This window comes from Pogona vitticeps, chromosome ZW-PAR (genome assembly GCF_051106095.1).
Source record: "Pogona vitticeps strain Pit_001003342236 chromosome ZW-PAR, PviZW2.1, whole genome shotgun sequence".
NCBI lineage: Eukaryota > Metazoa > Chordata > Lepidosauria > Squamata > Agamidae > Pogona > Pogona vitticeps.
Window position 1 is genome coordinate 4,707,355 of NC_135800.1, and position 17,856 is coordinate 4,725,210.

A 17,856-nucleotide genomic window follows, 5' to 3' on the forward strand; every position below is an offset into this window, starting at 1 on the left:
GTGGGGGTCCATTTTAACCAACGCACCTTTGGGTCCGTTCTTGTTTTTCGGTCCGTGCGGGAACTGTAGCTGTATTTTTTAGTTCCTCTCTGCAGCTGTTTCGGGAGGTTTCTTTTGGGGCGGAGAAAAAGCAGAGTCTGGGATTTAAAAGAGGTTTTTAAAGAGCGGAGAAAGACGAATTCGTGGCGGTTGAGAAGCCCTCCGGGATTTGCTCGTGTTATCTCGAGGTAGTCATTCATTTTCTCCCCTAACTTTTGGTTATTTTACATTTTTTCCCTAGCTGTTTGCTAAGGCTAGCTCAGTTTGGCTGCTAATCGTCTGAGTGGTAACAGTTGTTTTTGTGTGTGTGTGTTTCCTAGCAGTGTGAGGGCAAAAGCCAGGAATTCACCCCTACCACCTCAAAATTAAATATCTCATTCGGGTTGGGAAAGGTTAGATTGAGATAGAATACCAAGGAAGATGATGATGGCCATTGTTTTGGATTTTAACAAGTGAATTTTGGCCATATTATGACATTTATTTATTTATTTATTTTTATTCTATTTATACCCCGCCTATCTGGTCATTGCAACCACTCTAGGCGGCTTACAACATAAAAATACATAACAAGTATTAGAAAAAAATTATTACACAATTAAAGAATTCTGCAAGATGGAGAGCATACAGAATAAATCAAATAGAGAGAATCGGTGATTCAGTGGGGAAAGCAATAATGTATTTCCGAGCAATAATGCTCGGAAAAGTTGATGGCAGTGGGAGGAGAGGAACGCTGAGGGTGAGGTGGATTGACTCAGTAAGGGAACCACAGACTTTTGGTTGCAAGACTTGGACAGGGTGGTTCGTGATTAAGAGTTTTTAAAGATTAGCGATTCATCAGGTTGATGTAACAGCATCTTGGAAGCACAAGAAGCTGTTGAGAACTTTAGAAGCCATTTGAAATATGGATTAATCGGTGAATTTTGAGGATTGTTTGAACTGGAAGTGGAAGCAGTGAGGAAATACTAAGGAGAATGAATGGAGATTTAAAAAAAAATAACTCCAAAAAGACGAGAACTTGGAATCATTCAGCCACGTAATGCAGAATGGAAAATCTAGCTAGTTACAGCTCATCGTTCTGAGTGGAATAATTGAGCAAAAACAAACAGGCAGGGGGAGGATTTTGTTTGAAAAGGTTCGGGAGGAACGGCTTGGATGTGATGCAACATCACGTGGGTCGAGAGCTGCGAGATCTTACTTGGAAGGGGTGTGATGTTATCTGCTGTTGGTGAGTCAAATTGCTGTTGACTCACCGCTTATAGCACTACTAGTGAGTAAACAGGGATCTCGCTGGAGATAGTGGCCAGATCGATGTTTGTGTGTCCTTGTCCGTCCCAGAAAACATGGGGCCTTCCAAGCTTAAAAAAAAAATAGTATGTCTAATAATTTGTCTGTGTTGCCACGTCAGTTCAGGCTCTGCAAGGTTTTCTAGGTAGCGAGTGCTCAGAAATGAGGTTTAACCTTCCCTTCTTCTGGGGTGCCCTGGGACTATTGTCCAGCTTGCCCAAGGCTACCTAGACTGGCTCTTCTATGGGGAGGCCCAGTGGGGAATTGAAACTCCCAAACTCTGGCTCCACAGACAGGTCCCTAAATCACTGAACAAGCCCACCAGCCTTGGTCTAGAACAACCCCAGATGTTCTTGGACTACAACTCCCAGAAATCCTGGCCAGCACAGCTAGTAGTGAAGGCTTCTGGGAGTTTTAGTCCCTAAATGCCTGGGGACCCTGGATGGGGGGGGCACTGGTCCAGAATCTTAAAAAGCTGATATTCCCCCTAGCATCAGAGTGTACAGTATTTATACAATTTCTGCAATATGACTTAACTACCTAGTCAATGGTAGTGAAATTGGCACAGTGTATTTTATGGCACCGGGAGATAAATCATCTTATTTACACAAGCGGTATAAAAGCTACTGCTGAATGAACTTTGTTAACATTTAAACCACCACGAGGCTGTCTCAGCTCCTAAGAATTTCTGTGGGGTTTAGAGGTGCAATGGAGGTACCGTTCAGAGAATTCTTGAATACTAAGAGCTGGATCAAATGGTGCTCTTTTTAGGGCATTTCCTCAGCCGCAGCTGGGCATCCAGAACGCCCACGGCATGCACAAAGGGAAAAGGAATCTTCCTAATAAGGTTTATTATAGATGATCCCGGGAATGATCCAGTGTGGCAGGGGCGGGTGCTAATTTTCTGCCCTAAGATTCTCTGAGGGGCAAACACTTTGCTAAGAATGCACCCCCCCCCAAAAAAACTTTGCAAATATGCCAGTGGCTAGAAAGCCATCTCCAGTTCCGAAAAAGGTGTGATTCAGAATGAATTGTGTGTGTGTGTTTGTGTTAAATGGGGCATAACGCATTTAAAACATAAATCATCCTGGGGGGGGGATCTAGGAGCAACAATTCAGTTTTTTCCCCCGCCTTGAAGCTACAGAACTGCGAACCTGCAAGCATTAGAGAAAGGCAAATAGTCTTAATATACCGTATTTTTCGCTCCATAAGACGCACCTTTCCATAAGACGCACCAATTTTTAGGAGAAGAAAACAGGAAAATATAATCTGTTTTCTTCGCTCCATAAGACGCACAGACTTTCCACCCCCCTGTTTTGTGGGGAAAAAGTGCGTCTTATGGTGGGAAAATAAGGGGTATTACCTGTTCTGTTCTGGTTAATTTCACTGACAGCAAAATTCTCCAGTCCCCATGACCGCCGCAATCGTAATTCAACTACTTTTCCAAGATCTGGGCTCTACATCCACATTCTGCAAACAGTATCCTTTTGTCAAACTCTTATCAAATTCCCTCCCTGTTCCCGTTGTCTTTGTGCTTTTTTTTTTTTGCCACACACGAAAAATCCAGAAACCCACTAGCTTTACCCCCAAAAGGAAGCATTTCACCCCCTTGGCGGTTCGAGTTTTCTCTTATCTGTATTGCTTCCAGCTTGACAATGCTAATTAATTTTTTTGATAAGCTACTGCCGACGCCGCTCCATATATGGGGAAGCCGTAGGACTGAATGAGGTCATGAGACCCTTGTTCTCTTTTCCCCCTTCTGCTTTATGAGGGGCGTGCAGGCGCTTACCTGTGTGTCTCTTTCAATTTAAACACTAACAGCGCATCAAACTCAACCCATCCTTACTTCTTAGGAACCTTTTCACTGCCCCCCCCCCCAAATCAAACAATTGGGATCTTTGTTTCTGGTTACACCCCCCCCCCCTTAATACTATTACGTCTTTGTGTTTATTCTTGAATTCTCCAGCTGATTTTTCTTTAAATGTTTCCTTTTGAAAGTGAAGCCTACCGCTGGAGGCTGAAGCTGCTCCAGTGTCTGAGGTCATGAGACTTGGTTTTGCATCTTCCTGTTTTCTGATTTTCCTTTTTTCTTTCCTTATTAAAATTGTGCTCAGGTCTTAGAACTAAATCGACTCAGTGATAAGCACTGAAGCAGGATTACTCTCCTTCTGGAGGAAGATGGCTTCTGAGGAGTCCAGGCCTCTTTTGAGCCCCACTGGGGGGGAGGCAGAATTGCCTAGCAGCGAGAGACGCTCCCAAGTGGAAGATTATCTCAGGTATGTATAGGTGTATGCATGTTTTTCTTCAAAGGGTTTCCTGGCGGTGGTGGGTGCTGAATTCTCTGTATGTGTAAAGAAGATCTGCAGAGTTTTGGGATTACACTGGTTTGTTTGCTTCACCGACTTTTCAGCCAACAACCTTGCGAGGTAGCCTAGGCAGAGAGGAAGTGAGTGCCTCTAAGACTAGGAGTTTGAACCTGGAACTTATCCAGTCTTAATCTGGCACTCTAAGTAGCCTTTCTCAACCTCAGATCCCTAAATATTGCTCAACTACAAGCCTTAACATCTTCGTTGACTCTGCTGCTGGGAGATGATGGGATACGTAGTCAAGTAGTATCTTGAGAACGCTTGTCGGCAACGGCTGCTCTGAATGATGCTGACAGAAGCACAGACATGGCAGTGAGGCAGAATCGGAGGCTGATTAGAGGGGCAACAGGCACCCTCCTTTGTGACTGAATATTTTAAGACTCCCGGGAAGGTCAGCTACATATTCTCAGGGTACGTGGCCTCTTTATCGTTGTCCTCTGCCAGGTACAGAGAACCTTTAATGCTCCAAATGTTTTTGGAGGAAAGAGCTCCTGCCATTCTTTACCGTTGGCCATGTCAGCGGGTGTTGAGGAATGTTGTCGATTAAAATGCCTTAAGACCCATGATAAGCTTGCTCCATGTCATCAAAAGAAACAGCGAGGGGTCTTCTTTGGTTAAAAAAGTAATTATGTTGGTTCAATAGGAATCTGCATAGGCAGACCTTGGACTTTGGAAAGTCTCTCAGCCCCACCCCATCTTGGTATTGGGGGCAGAGAGGCAGAGAGGGATGGCTTCTTATTCTTGCTTACCCGTAAACCCCGCCGTGGGCTGGTTGCTGACTCCTGACTGTAATCTACCTTGCAGGCTTGTTGTGAGGCTCTACCGGAAGGCCTGGCATTGGTGCCTAGAGCTTCTTGAATGAACAGCTGGATTGCACCAAAAATGTGTTGTTGTTTTTTTAAATCAATGCATAATAAATCAAGACTTTGACACCCTCATTGGCACATAAGATCTGGAAAGCGTTAAGATCCATAATTAAGGTTTATTGGCCTTCTCGGGACTTTTAATGAACTGGGCCTTCTCTCCAGCTCCTCCCTTACCCATTTCGGTTTCTCAATAAACATTTTGAGAGGACGATCTTGTTAGCGTTCCGACCGCATGCACTCTCTTGAGCCAACTATCTCTGGACCAAGAAGGTTTGGGTTTTTTGCCCGATCCGGGATAAACAGAAAGAGAACGTGGCCTTTGCGTTATTTCTCAGAAGCCAAACAGCCCCTGTCCCGGTGCTTTTTGCCCTGCAGCTGCATCCAGCTGTTTGCAGAAGAACAAGACGGGCTTTATTTTCATGGAGAGCCCTGATGCAATCCAGAGAGCCCGGTTAAGAGTCTCCGAGGCCCTCGGAACTCAGTTGCTCTCCTCTGCAGATTATATTGCCATTTCCCCCCGCTCCTCAAATATTTATTTTTGCTTGTTGTGTTTATAGCCGCCCTTGCCTCCGGTGAGCTCAAATCCAGCTCTCCTGAGTACCCACGATCATTCTCACAACGGTCCTGCGAGGTAGGACAGACTGAGAAAGGGGGGGAAGCATGACCAGCCTGAGACCCCCAGTGAGTTTCAAAACTTCGTAGGGTCTCGAAGACAGATCTCCTCCCACCTCAGTCCTGCCCTCTAACCCTTTCATGTCTGGGCCTCCAGATGGCTTGTACTCTTGTACTCCTCGTTTCCCCTTGGTCGAGATCACGCGTCCTTGTATAAACAAGCGGTGTTTCGACCCAGAAGTGAGTCCTGGTTAATTATTGAATCGGCTTTACAAAGCAGGGACAATTTCAAGATAACAGCCCCAACAGATCGGCGTTCTCCTGGCCCCATTTTCCTTATACCACCACCCCTTCCAGCATCTTGTTGTTGTGCGTCCTTAAGGAGGTGTCCCTTTCTGCCACTTGACCTTCTGGACAGCTCGGTGGTTTAAGTCTCTGGTTGCAGAGGCTGGGAATTCGATTCCTCCCCTGGGCCTCCCAAACGGGGGCTGGTCCCTCTTCCAGCTCTGCAGTTCTAAGATTTTATTATTTACCAACCTGATACCCTCCCGATGTGGACTACAACGCCCAGTGTCCCCAGCTAGCATGGCCAAGATCAGAACCGGAAGGCCCCATCTTAGGGATGTGTGTCTTTAACAGCAAGCAAGAAAAACCGAGCCCTTACCTGCCTCGCCCATGGTCGCCTGCGCTGGCCCAAGGCTGTCTGATCCATCAACGTTGAACGGATCATCACTTTCTAGCATCTGAGATAGAGGACGTCCCTGTTGCTGTCTAGACAGGGCAAAGAGTATGTTATTTTTGGACTACGATGCCCAGAAGCCTGCCATCGCCAGCCCAGTTACAGGATGATGGGAGCCGAAGTCTCCCCTTCCCCCATGAAAGTTTCACGTTTTACCCCCTGGTTAAAAAAATTGGATGTCAACAATGGGGACTTTCCAGAAGCTGAACACGGGCAGAATATAAACCTCTGTATATTTAAAATATTCAAGTATTTTTTTTCAGCAAAGTGACTTCAAAAGTACCTTAAGGGGAGAGAGATGGCTGAGAGCGTGTTACAGGATACTGGTCCCTCTGCTCCTGTGGTTATGCTCATGATCTGAAACTAAAAGATGTTTATTTACTTGTTTGAATTATTTATTTTTAGGTTGCCTTTCCCTCCCCCTCCCCCCGATAAGTAAGCCTAGGTGGGGGGAGTCTTAGTCTCCCTGCAGTGTTGTGTTGCCAACTATTTTTTTAAAAATTGATTTTGCTTCTTTCACAGAAAGGTTCAAAACCGGAACCTCTACCTGGCCACGTTTGCGGCCGTCCTGGGGCCCCTAAGCTTCGGGTTCGCCCTGGGCTACAGCTCGCCAGCTATTCCGAGCCTAAAGAGAAGCAACAACCCGGAATTAAGGCTGGATGATAGCCAAGCCTCGTGGTTTGGGGTAAGCCACCGCTGGCATCGACAATAGGGAGGAGAGGGGAAGTGTGGTTGGGCATATGGAACCGTCAAAAGAATCAGGTGCTGGAGAGTCTTCGGAATAGGAGTGAACTTTACCTGTAATAAAGCATTAAGCCAAGGGTGGGGAAACTCTGGCGCTTCCCAAGAGTGCAGCCCCCGCTTCTTCTTGGCATCATGGCTTGGTGCTTTTATGGATTTTTCTCCATTCTCAAATGGTTGCAATGTCTCTCCTAATATTACTGGTAGGTAAGGTTCCCCTTGACATTTAGTCCAGTTGTTTCCGACTAGGGTGCGGTGCTCATCCCCGTCTCCAAGCCATACAGCCAGCGTTTTGTCCGTAGATGGTTTCTGTGGTCGCGTGGCCAGGGTGACTAGACATAGAATGCCGTGACCTTCCCACCGAGGTGGTCCCTGTTTATGGGCTTGCATTTTTACATGCTTTCCAACGGCTACGTTGGCAGGAGCTGGGACAAGCAACGGGAGCTCCCTCCGTTGCGTGGATTCGATCTTACAACAGCTGGGCTTCTGACCTTGCAGCACAGAGGCTTCTGCGGCTTAACCCACAGCACCACCACGTCCCATAGTTATTGGTATTAAGTGCTTTAAGCTGACATCATGTCAATCCTCGCAGCTCTGATCCTGAAATGCAGTGCCTCTCAACAACGTATCTGAACTTTATTTTAGCCTTCCAACTGGGAGGGGGTTGGCCACCCTCGTTCTATTGGCGTTTGCAAGCAAAACCGACAGGTCTCTGCCCCAAGGAGTTTGCAGTTTCTGCCAGATTGCCAGTCCGCAGGGGTCTGTGGGAGGTATTTTGAATCTCCGGTTTCCCCCAATCTCTCCCTCTTAGTAGCTGCTTTCTTGTGGACCGTTCCTTCCTTGATGCCCTCTTTTCTTTTCATTTTGGGGCCCAGTCTATAGTAACTCTGGGGGCTGCAGCTGGCGGGATTCTGGGCGGATACGTCGTGGACAAAGTCGGCCGGAAGCTTAGCCTGATGTTCTGCGCGGTCCCGTACGTTCTAGGATTCTCGGTCATCATTTCTGCTCAGAATGTCTGGATGCTTTACGTGGGCCGGCTGCTGAGCGGCTTGGCCAGTGGCGTCACGTCCTTAGTCGTCCCGGTAAGTGACTTCCTGTCCTGGCTAGTAGTGAAATATCGGGGCAGAATGATGGGGCTTTCACTACCTGATCCTTTTGATTCAGGGCTAGACCACTTACAGATGTTACTGGGCTTCACTCTTACTAAGCACAGCCCCTGTTCTTCGGAGGCGGAGGGCCGTAAGTGGCGCACCTGTTTTTGAGTCGCACTGCTTACTGGCCTTTGAAGCAAAAACCTCCTGCGTGCAAAGCTAAGGCTCTGCAGCTGAGCTTTGAGCTCTCCCCACGTGGAAGCTGAGCTTAAATCCCGCGGATCGTCCCAGGCCTAGGAAACCCCATGGAACAACACAGCTTCAAGGAAAAAATGGGTTTTTAATGTCTTCTTATGTTAAATCTTGCCAATAAAAATACCCGAGCATGCACAGAACACAAAGGTGTGCAGTGGGAGGGTTCGAATTCTGTGCTCGGGAGCTCCAGCACATGATCTTGAACCCCAGGAGAGAATTCTCAGCTCTTCTGCAAACTACAGTTCCCAGGATTCCACTGTGACCCTTAAAGTGGCGTCGGGCTGCTATGTCTAGGTAGCGTAGATGCAGCCTTAAGAGTCAATTTTAAAAAAAGATTATTTTTTTGTGTGTGTGCCTCAATGGATGGTTCGAACTCTCTGTGCATCAGGTATACATTTCTGAAATCGCTCACTCCAAAGTTCGCGGGAGGCTGGGGTCCTGCGTCCAACTCATGGTGGTGACGGGCATCTTGGGAGCCTACATGGCAGGTACGTAGGATGCTTGTGGTCTTTGGGATGCTCTGTTTCTCTGGAACAGCGATTCTCAGCCTTTGGCCCTCCATATGTTGGGGGTGGGGGTGGTTTTCAACTCCCTAACCCCCTGCTGTGATGACCAACGGTCAAGGATCTGGAGAGCTGGATGGGCTCTGGTGGTGCCCTCTTTCGCTTGAAGACCTCTAAATGAAAGTTGGCTGCCCATGAAGGATGCTGTTCTTCTTGAGAGGCTGGTTGGTGCCCGGCCATCTGTTTCAGGCTCCGACTCGTGGTGCATCGTGGCTCCTGGCCACCATTCTGGGATCTGAGAGTCATCATCTAGAACTCCTGGAGGTCCCAAAACATGCCCAACCTCCTTGATGATTGCTTTTGAATACCAGGTTGGACTTCAAGGTCAAACGGTTTGTTTGTTCTAATGTGTTCCTCCCTCCCAGGCATGGCGTTGGGGTGGCGCTGGCTGGCGGTCTTCTGCTCCCTCCCGCCGTGCTTCATGCTGGGGCTCATGGCGTTCATGCCGGAGACGCCCCGTTACCTGCTGAGTCGCAACCAGCCGGGGGAAGCGATGGAGGCGCTCCAGTTCCTGCGGGGCCCCCTGGTGGACCACGGATGGGAATGCAGGGAGATCGAGGCCAATGCCGACGAACAGGTCAACAACGCGTGTTTGTTCATCACTGTCGTTGTTTATTTACACTTTCGTCCCCATTTCTGGCCACGCGCGCAAGGCGATGTATGCGGTTTCCCCCACCCTATCCAAATTGGGATGCAGCAATGACCAACGTAAATCCTGGCCCTTTCTTCTCCACATATCTCTTGGCAACCTCCCTGGACGTGAGCAGGGATCGGGGCTGTCCCAGTGAGAAAACTCAGTGAAAAGAGGCCCCCCCTCCCTTGTTTCCCAAAGAGGGGCCGGGTGGAATCCAGGAAGCAGAGCTACCCTATGAAGGACTACTGCTCATTCTTAAAATGTTGGGGTTTCTCTCTCCAGGAGACGCTGAGCATTGCCGAATTCAAGAACCCGGCCATTTACAAGCCCTTCTTCATCGGCATCACCATGATGTTCTTCCAGCAGGTCTCTGGAATCAACGCCATAATGTTCTACGCGGAAACCATATTTGAAGTGGCCAACTTCAAGGTATGCTGCTGGCGGCAGATGGTCTTTTTCTGGTCCTCCTCTCTGAGAGGGGTCTGACTTACAGACCCCATCATCCCCAGGGGTGAAAGGCTTGGAGTTAAGAGAGGTCTGGAGGGTCTTATTGCAGAGAAGACCGGTCAGTTCTCTTGAACCCTCTGCTTTTCTCCTTCCTCGCTCTGATGCTTGAGCGTTCCACTACGCAGACCTGGCGGCAAGTATAAATCTCACTGATTTAGTGGTGACCGGCTGTGCGTGTTTTGTGCTCAAATGACGTTCACAAAATCCTGCCTTCTTCCATTCGGAGGAAGCTGGCAAAAGTTAGCGAAAGGTCTGGAAACTGAATCCTTGAGGGAACATGATCATGTTTAGCCTAGAGACAGTTTAGATGGAAGCGATGGGAAATCCTGTTTTCTCTCTTGCTCCAGAACGGAGGGCTTTGAGCCAGTGGGTTCTAATTCCAAGAAAGAGGTTTTTGACTAAACATTACGCAAGTCTTCCTGAGAGTACAGGCTGTTCGGCAACGAAACAGGCGACAGTGGAAGGCGGCAGACTGTCACGTGTTAAGAGATTCCCAGGCAGAAAAAAAAAACACGTGCCTTTCAGGGAAGATGATTAGGGTGGATTTCCTGCATTCGCTGGGGGCTGGACCTTGGAGATCCCTTCCAAGTCTGTGATTTCATAAGAGAGAAAGATTATAATAATATTCTGTCCTTCGCTTTGGACAGGAACTGAGAAACAACACCGCTACACCATGTGCGTTTGCTTAACTTCCACTGTGTCGTTAGTTTTTAATTTTAATCTGATGGGGCTCCCATGGAATGCAGTGGGAAGCCCCATCAGATGACTGCATGCAGTGGGAATGATTTCAGAATTTAAAAAAGCCACCCCCCCAAAAAAAAAAACCTGAAACAACATTAAAGCACTCTCTGGGCAGTTTACAATTTAATTTTACAGGGTACACATTGCCCTCCCAGTGAGTTGGGTACTTTACTTTCTTTGCAAGGATGGAAGGCCAGGTCCCCCTTAAGCCGGCTGCCAGAATCCACTGGGATCAAATGCTGGCCGTGAGCAGAGTGTTGACAGCAACACTACAGCTTAACTACTGCACCACGAGGCTCCTTATCTTTGTGTAGAATAAACCGATAATGAAGTTCCATTTAATGTTTACCTGGGAGCGCGCACGGAAACAGAATTAAACATGAACATTGGTTTAAAACATTGGTTTTTGTATGGTTTTCCCCAGGAGTTCAAAAAACACTTCATGGACTTCCTTCTCCTGTTCTGTTGCTGTTTGCTTTTCAGGACAGTGGCGCTGCATCGGTCATCGTGGGGTCCGTCCAGGTCGTTTTTACAGCAACCGCGGCTCTGGTGATTGATAAAACGGGGAGGAGAATCCTTCTGATCATCTCAGGTATGGCTGAAAACTGGCCGTCTGGTACAAAGCATGTGATTCGGGGCCTCACTTAACATGCAGATCTTAAGAATAGTGGAAATATACTTAGCAAATTTACACTTTCTGAATGGATCCGCACGACGCAGTTCAGTTACGCTTTATCATCGGCACTTTTTCTGAATCTTGTCTTGCAGCTCTCCGTCCAAAAACACCATGTATAAAACTGTATATTATAGGAGGAAGACCCACAAAGTTATAATTTCTTTTTTTAAAAAAAACAAGTCATGGATGAAAGCAGAGGTGGGGTGAAGTGAATGGAAGACTGGGCAAACGGAGAATGCGATCAAAATTGTTAGGTTCAGTTACCCATCTTTTTGAGTTTTTCAAAACAATGCTAACAGGAGTGTTCATTTTCACTTGTGTGTAGGTGAATATCTGTCTGTGTCAATCTCTCTCACACACACCCTCTCTCTTCTTTCTCAGGATTCATCATGGCGGCCAGCGCTGCGGTGTTTGGAATGTATTTCAAAATGGCACTCCCAAATTTCGGCAATACCTCCCACAATAACCTCCAGAACTCCCCTCTGGGCATTGCGTTCGCGGGCGAGGAACACAACCTGGCGTGGCTCGCGGTGTTGAGTCTGTGTTTCTTCATCATGGGTTAGTGAAGTCCTAAGTCACAGAACAGGGCGTGAAAAAAGACGCTGTCCATAGGCCCACTCCTCTTGAACCTCTCTGATTCAATTTTGTTCTATGTGGTTTCCTCAATTTGTGCAAAACGTATGTGCACAAAAGCTGGAACTAGTCGTAAGTAGTGATGAAGCAGAAGGAGAGTCCTTCCTTCTTTCCATTCCCTTTCCTTCCTTCCTTCCTTCCTTCCTTCCTTCCTTCCTTCCTTCCTTCCTTCCTTCCTTCTTTCCTTCCTCATTAGATCCTTCTTTCCTCAGCTCCTTCCTTCCCTCCCTCCATCACCAGATCCTTCCTTCCTTCCTTCCTTCCTTCCTTCCTTCCTTCCTTCCTTCCTTCCTTCCTTCCTTCCTTCCTTCCTTCCTTCCTTCCTTCCTTCCTTCCTTCCTTCCTTCCTTCCTTCCTTCCTTCCTTCCTTCCTTCCTTCCTTCCTCATCTTCCTCTCCCCTTCCCTCCCCATCTTTCTGGGACGGATCCCATTTATCAAAGCTTTAAATGCCTACCCCTTCCGAGAAGCATCTGAAACTAGTTCCCCCTCCCCATGGCCATGCCATCTTGTCCTTTCGCATGCCTGTGTCCAATTGGTTAACTATCCTCTCTTCCTGCAACCCACAGGCTTCGCCTTGGGCTGGGGCCCGATCCCTTGGCTAGTGATGTCGGAAATATTTCCCCTCCGAGCCCGAGGTGTGGCCAGCGGCGCCTGCGTCTTAACGAATTGGCTGATGGCCTTTCTGGTCACCAAAGAATTTCATGACCTCATGGTGAGCACGGGTTTTTGGCGGTGTGGTTGGTTGGAAAACGTTTTCGCCCTTGCTCGAAAGGAGGGAGGTGGGAGCAAAGAGGGGCAGGGCTCTCCTTCCTTGGCGATTTCTTTTTGAGACCACGGTGTTGCACTTGATGTTTGTCTGGTTACTGTTGGACGTTATCATTCCATTGCCAAATTCTTTGGGAGGAAGACCTCCATGTTTTATATGGATGTGAAAACACGGTTCTACCTTCCGAAGCAGAGGCAAGGATGAAAACTATATAACCCCTGTAGTGGCTTTGGTGTGCTTTGGCCAGATGCAGTGGAGCGGGATCAGGAGACAGGCATCTTGTGGTCCCGTGTGCTCCCAGAGGCATCTGGTGGGGCTGGACTAGTTGGGCCCTTGCCCTGATCCAGCAAAGCTCTTCTGACGTTGCCTCAGTTTCCTAATCCGAGGCTCTCTTTCACGTGTAGGTCCTCCTCACGCCTTACGGTACTTTCTGGCTCTTCTCTGCCACATGTCTCCTGAACGTCCTCTTCACGATCTTCTTCGTTCCCGAAACAAGGGGGAAAAGCCTGGAAGAGATCGAGGCTTCCTTTCAGAGACCACGTTAGGTGCTGACCATGTGCTGGACAGTCCCCTTGTCCCTGGGATTTCATCAAGGCCACAACGCTAGCTGCCCAGGACTAGATTTCCCATGAACAAGGAGCCCGATGCAAATGAGCCACATGTCTTGGCCAAGCTTCCGTCTCATCCCTGTGATCAAGAAAGATAAGGGGCGATGAGAGGTGGGTGTGGGGGGGCAGGTGCGTGGGAACACACACACACACACACACACAACCCGGAGCATTACAGGATTCCACCCCGAGTTTTGGCTCTCAGGGGCTGACGACTCTATTCCTGCATATCCGCTTTCGGCTGTAACAGTTACTCGCATGAGGCTGAGTTATTAGTTTGGTCTACTTCTTTTTCAATGGCTCTGCACAACCACTTAAAATGAGACGCCCGTGTTGCCAAGAAAAAGGGGTTGTGTGTCGGAGAAGGCATTGCAGTTGCGGGTTGGATGCAGGGCAGGGAAAACCTTACTTGATTGCTGCTGATTATTTTGAGGACTGAATGTTTGCCCGTTTATTTTTTTTCCGAAACTGACGTCACTCGAAACCCTCCTGGAGAGAAATGGACCGAGCACAGCACAGATGCTTCGAGGGACTCCGGTTTGTCTCAAGCGGCTGCTCGTCGCAGGTTTTATTCCCCCTTGTCCAGTTTTGAACGCACGATCCAGAGTGGCGTATTTGCTGAAAAAGGCAGCTGGAAAAGTTGCTTCGGAAGTGAACGGACTTAATTGCGGGACAGTGGACTTAAAAGCGATGGCCACACGGGTGAGGCACTAGGGGGCGTTTTCAGGCTGTTGCACCAGCGAGGAACATAAGCTGTGTGCCAGGGGCCAAAATCAAGTTGGTGTAACTCAGGGTCAAGCTGCCCCAACTTAGTCCTTGGCTCATACTTGGAATACTCTTCACTCTTTTACAGAAATACATGCCTCGTGCATTGCAAATGACCATATCAGGATCGTCCCGGCTTGTATGGAAGAAGGCTGCTTTAGGGAGGAGTCATTTTCCCCTCTCCTAAGTCGAGAGATAAGCCTTCAGAAACATGATCACCCGTCTCCAGCTGTACCACCCAGAATCCTTTTTTTTAAATGGCTGCTAGCTCGATTCTGTGTTGTGCAGAGGAATGAGAAACAGTTGACAGCTTGCTTTTGGTTTTCCTAACAGGGAATTAAAAATAAACCCTAACACAGTATAGAGGTAGTTTAATTCCTTGTCCAGGTCCTTGTGCTATTTTTCAACTAGAATATAACCCACCCCTAATCCTTTAAAACATACACCTGGGGGCCAAATCTGAAATGCAATCCACCCTTATCCCGCTTGGAATGGTGCTGTTTTGTCTACTACGACTTTGTCACAGGGGCGTACTGATTTAATGCGAGAACGGAGACGTTTTCGTTCCATCCGGATCATGTCAGTGTCGTTTGGAGGCAGCGATTTTTTTTTTTTATTGTGGGGATGTGGGTTTCCGAAAGGTCAGTTTGCTGCCGCCATAGAACTCGTAAGGTTTTGCGTGGGGATGAGCGATGTTGCCTCTTATTTCTGGGTCTGCATTACCTGTAGGTCTCTGCCCCAAAGGGCCACCATGCAGGGGGGAAAAAAGGTCAAGAGCTTATGCAGATCAGAAGCGCTATCTGAGCCAGTGTCTTCCTTATAATTAACAGTATTAATGTTCTTCGTGTTTTGGAGAGTAAGATTTTATGAAACCATATTCTTCCTCTGAGCAATAAACTTTAGTTATCTGAATGGGGAAATCGTGTTTCAAAACTTCAGCTGTTTTGTTTTCATATAGTTAACATCCAAGGGGGGGGGAATCAGCAAAAAGTCTGATGGCAACTTAAAGACCATGAAGACTGACTTGATGTATGCTTTCACAGACTGCTTTGAAAGATGCAGATGTTTCCCGCATTGACAGATGTGTTTGCCAGCTCCCCACCTCAGAAGTAGGGGGTTGTACTGGCCCCGCAGAACTACAACATCTATCCTTAGTCTTTCCATAGTGAGAAATACTAGTTTTCATTGCAGTGGATAATCTGACAGCCCCTCCCTTGTCTTTTTAATCCAGCAATGAGAACAGGGGTGTCCTTTGGCCATCATGGGTCAGGAGATCAAAATGTCATTTAAATCCAGCAGCTGTCTCCACACCTTGTGGCCTTGAGGTCTGCAAGTTAATTAGGGTTTCTTAATTGCGGGGTTTATTTGTTTGTTTGTTTTATTTCTAGGCCGCCTTTCCCCTAAGAAGGAAGGCCGCTCACGATATTTAAAAGGATAGAATTAAAAACATAGTAAGTTAAAGTTTTAAAAAAACTATACACTCATTAAAGTACAACTGAAAAATTAAAAGCAAGTAAGCATACATGGAAAACTTATCTCTACCTTAAAAAAAGACACTCAGGGACTCAATCACGATTGTTAAAAGCCTGCCTGAAAAGATGGATCTTCAGCTGTTGGCAAACGGATCAAAGGGAGGGTCTCCCCGGCGAGGCCGAGAGAGATTCTCCGTCCCACTCATTCCCTCCATGCGTGCATTGACTCATTCTCTTCCCTGCCAGGCTGAGCTTCATTAGGATTCATCTCTTCTCGTATTTCCTGTGATCCTTTGGAGGCTTGTATGATCGGCCTGGATGGGAGGCCACAGATGTGTCCCATCGGCTACACCCACCTGGTTTATGTTCACAAAGGCTTTGTCCGTTTTGATCTTTTTAACATACTTTTTTTTCCTGAACCCTTTTTTCCCCTTCCTTGCTGAACCTGACCTGACTTCATTCTCCAGGGGAAGGAGCGAGGGCATGGGGGAAAAAAAGAGTTTTCTGCACAAATGACACACCCTACGGTCTCTAATATCATAGAATGACGGGGTTGAGAGGGGGCCCTTAAGGCCATCCAATCCAATGCCCTGCTCCAGATCAATGCAAATCTGACAGGCGGCTGTCCAATTTAGGGTGGAAGTGCTCACCACTTACAGAGGCGATGGTTTCCATTGTCGTACTGCTCTAACAGTTGAGAAGTTTTTCCTGATATTCAGCCTATATCTGGCTTCCTCTTGAGCCCATTATTGTGTGTCCTGCCCTCTGGGATGACTGAGAACAGATCCTGCCCTTCCTCTGTAGGAATACCTTTCAAGTACTTGAAAAGTGTTATTGTATCTCCCCCCAATCTTCTCTTTCTCAAGGCGAAACCTTCCGTCTTTCCTCCTAGGGCTTGGTTTCTAGTCCCCTGATCCTCCTTGTCGCCCTCCTCTGAACCTGCTCCGGCTTGTCAGCGTCCTTCTTAAAAGTGTGGTATCCAGAACTGGACACAGCACTCCGGATGAGGCCTAGGAGGAGGAGGAGGTATGACATGTAAGGCTCGATCTGTAAGTTTTCTGGTGGAAAAGCCACGTCTCCATCACTCAAATGAGGAAGAACAGCAGAAGTGCAGTTGCAATTGGAAGTAAATCACAGTGAGTGGAACAGGAAATATTTGTGTGAGAAACAGCCATAGCAGCATCTAGAGAAAGCCAACCACAGCCCACTTGAGATGGACGTCGGTCCTTCCCAAAATAAGTTTGTGTGTCTGTTTGCCTTCCACCACGACCACCCCATTTCAGAGTCCTTTTCGTTACCTCTGATTGAGGGAAGAGAGAGAGGGCCTCCGCCGATCCCTGTACCATTTCAGCAGTGCCCACGCAAACCCATGGGGAGAAAAGGGGGAAATCAAATGTCATAAATATTTATTACATACCAAGGAAGAAGAAGCAATAAAGAACCTACAGTCCATTTTACAGCTGCAGTCTATGGAACTTGGTTAGAACAGATTTTTTTTTGTTTTGCCATTATATTCACATCTTGAATCTCTTTTTCTTTACAAGCTACATTTTGAAAACACACAAAAAAAAGAGAGAGAGGAAAAAGAATAGTACATTATTACTGTAGCATTTAAAAACAATGGCAAATACAATCGAGTTTTTAAGACACTTGGTGGTATAATTTAAACTTTTGAGACTCACAAAGAGGGTAAGCCACAACCCAACAGTACAGAATCATTGAAAAGTACAAAACCCCACTAAGGTAACAGTCGAGAGGCACAATCCAGCAACTGTTAGCCATGACTACAACTTGCACACCTCGGCCAGGAAGAAGCCCGGCGAGATCCGGGGGGACTTCATGCACAATAAACCTGTGGAGAACAGGTTTTTGTCCACAACGCATGGGCCTCAACAGAAATAAAGGGTAGATTCTTCTGTAGGCATAAAATTGGCCTGCTGTATATTTTTCTTGTCCACAATGTCAATGGCTGTCAAACTCTTTCGGGAGGACGTTATTAGGACTTGCAAGCTGACCCTCGATTCTCCCCAATGTCTGACCCCAGTTATGGTCTCCCAACAACCAATGGTGAGCCATTAAAAGGGGCCCTTTCTGGACTGGGCTCGGCTGCGACTCCTAGGCAATGCAGTCGAAGGTGAGGAACGCTGAACAAGTGCAGCGAGATCCGAAGCCTTGTATGATGCCCACTCTTGGAATAGGGCAGATGTAAAATGCTGCACAACACGCACCCTCAACGCAACCAGAGAGCTCACTCATACTTTGGAGATCTGGGTTCAAATCCTGGCTCAGCTAGAGGAACTCACTGGGCAGACCTACTCATGAATCTGTTGCGTACCTCAAGAACCCTGTTAGGGTCGGCGTACGTCAGAAGTAACCGGACGACGCCATCCCGGCAACGCCCGGTGAGCGCCGAAGCAGAGGATGACTGCAGATTTACAAAGAAGGAAAGCCCCACCGACTTCACCGCCAAACCCAGAGAACTGGGTGTCTGGGAATG

General features: G+C 47.6%; 1 protein-coding gene across 1 annotated transcript; it reads left to right on the top strand.

Annotated features, from left to right (window-relative positions):
• The first annotated feature begins 93 nt into the window (after nt 1-93).
• Nucleotides 94-14,309, top strand: SLC2A8 (solute carrier family 2 member 8). Its single transcript, XM_072985174.2, has 11 exons — nt 94-227; nt 3,438-3,599; nt 6,429-6,591; nt 7,523-7,729; nt 8,382-8,481; nt 8,922-9,133; nt 9,473-9,619; nt 10,922-11,030; nt 11,496-11,672; nt 12,315-12,460; nt 12,919-14,309. The coding sequence occupies exons 2-11, from the start codon at nt 3,502-3,504 to the stop codon at nt 13,057-13,059; spliced, it is 1,500 nt and encodes a 499-aa protein (XP_072841275.2). The 5' UTR covers nt 94-227; nt 3,438-3,501; the 3' UTR covers nt 13,060-14,309.
• Nucleotides 14,310-17,856: the final 3,547 nt, after the last annotated feature.

Coding starts and splice junctions, on each gene's coding strand:
- SLC2A8 (XM_072985174.2), top strand. CDS start 3,502: ATGGCTTCTGAGGAGTCCAGGCCTCTTTTGAGCCCCACTGGGGGGGAG. Junction 9,134..9,472: donor AGGCCAATGCCGACGAACAG/GTCAACAACGCG, acceptor TTCTCTCTCCAG/GAGACGCTGAGCATTGCCGA. Junction 9,620..10,921: donor TTGAAGTGGCCAACTTCAAG/GTATGCTGCTGG, acceptor TTTGCTTTTCAG/GACAGTGGCGCTGCATCGGT.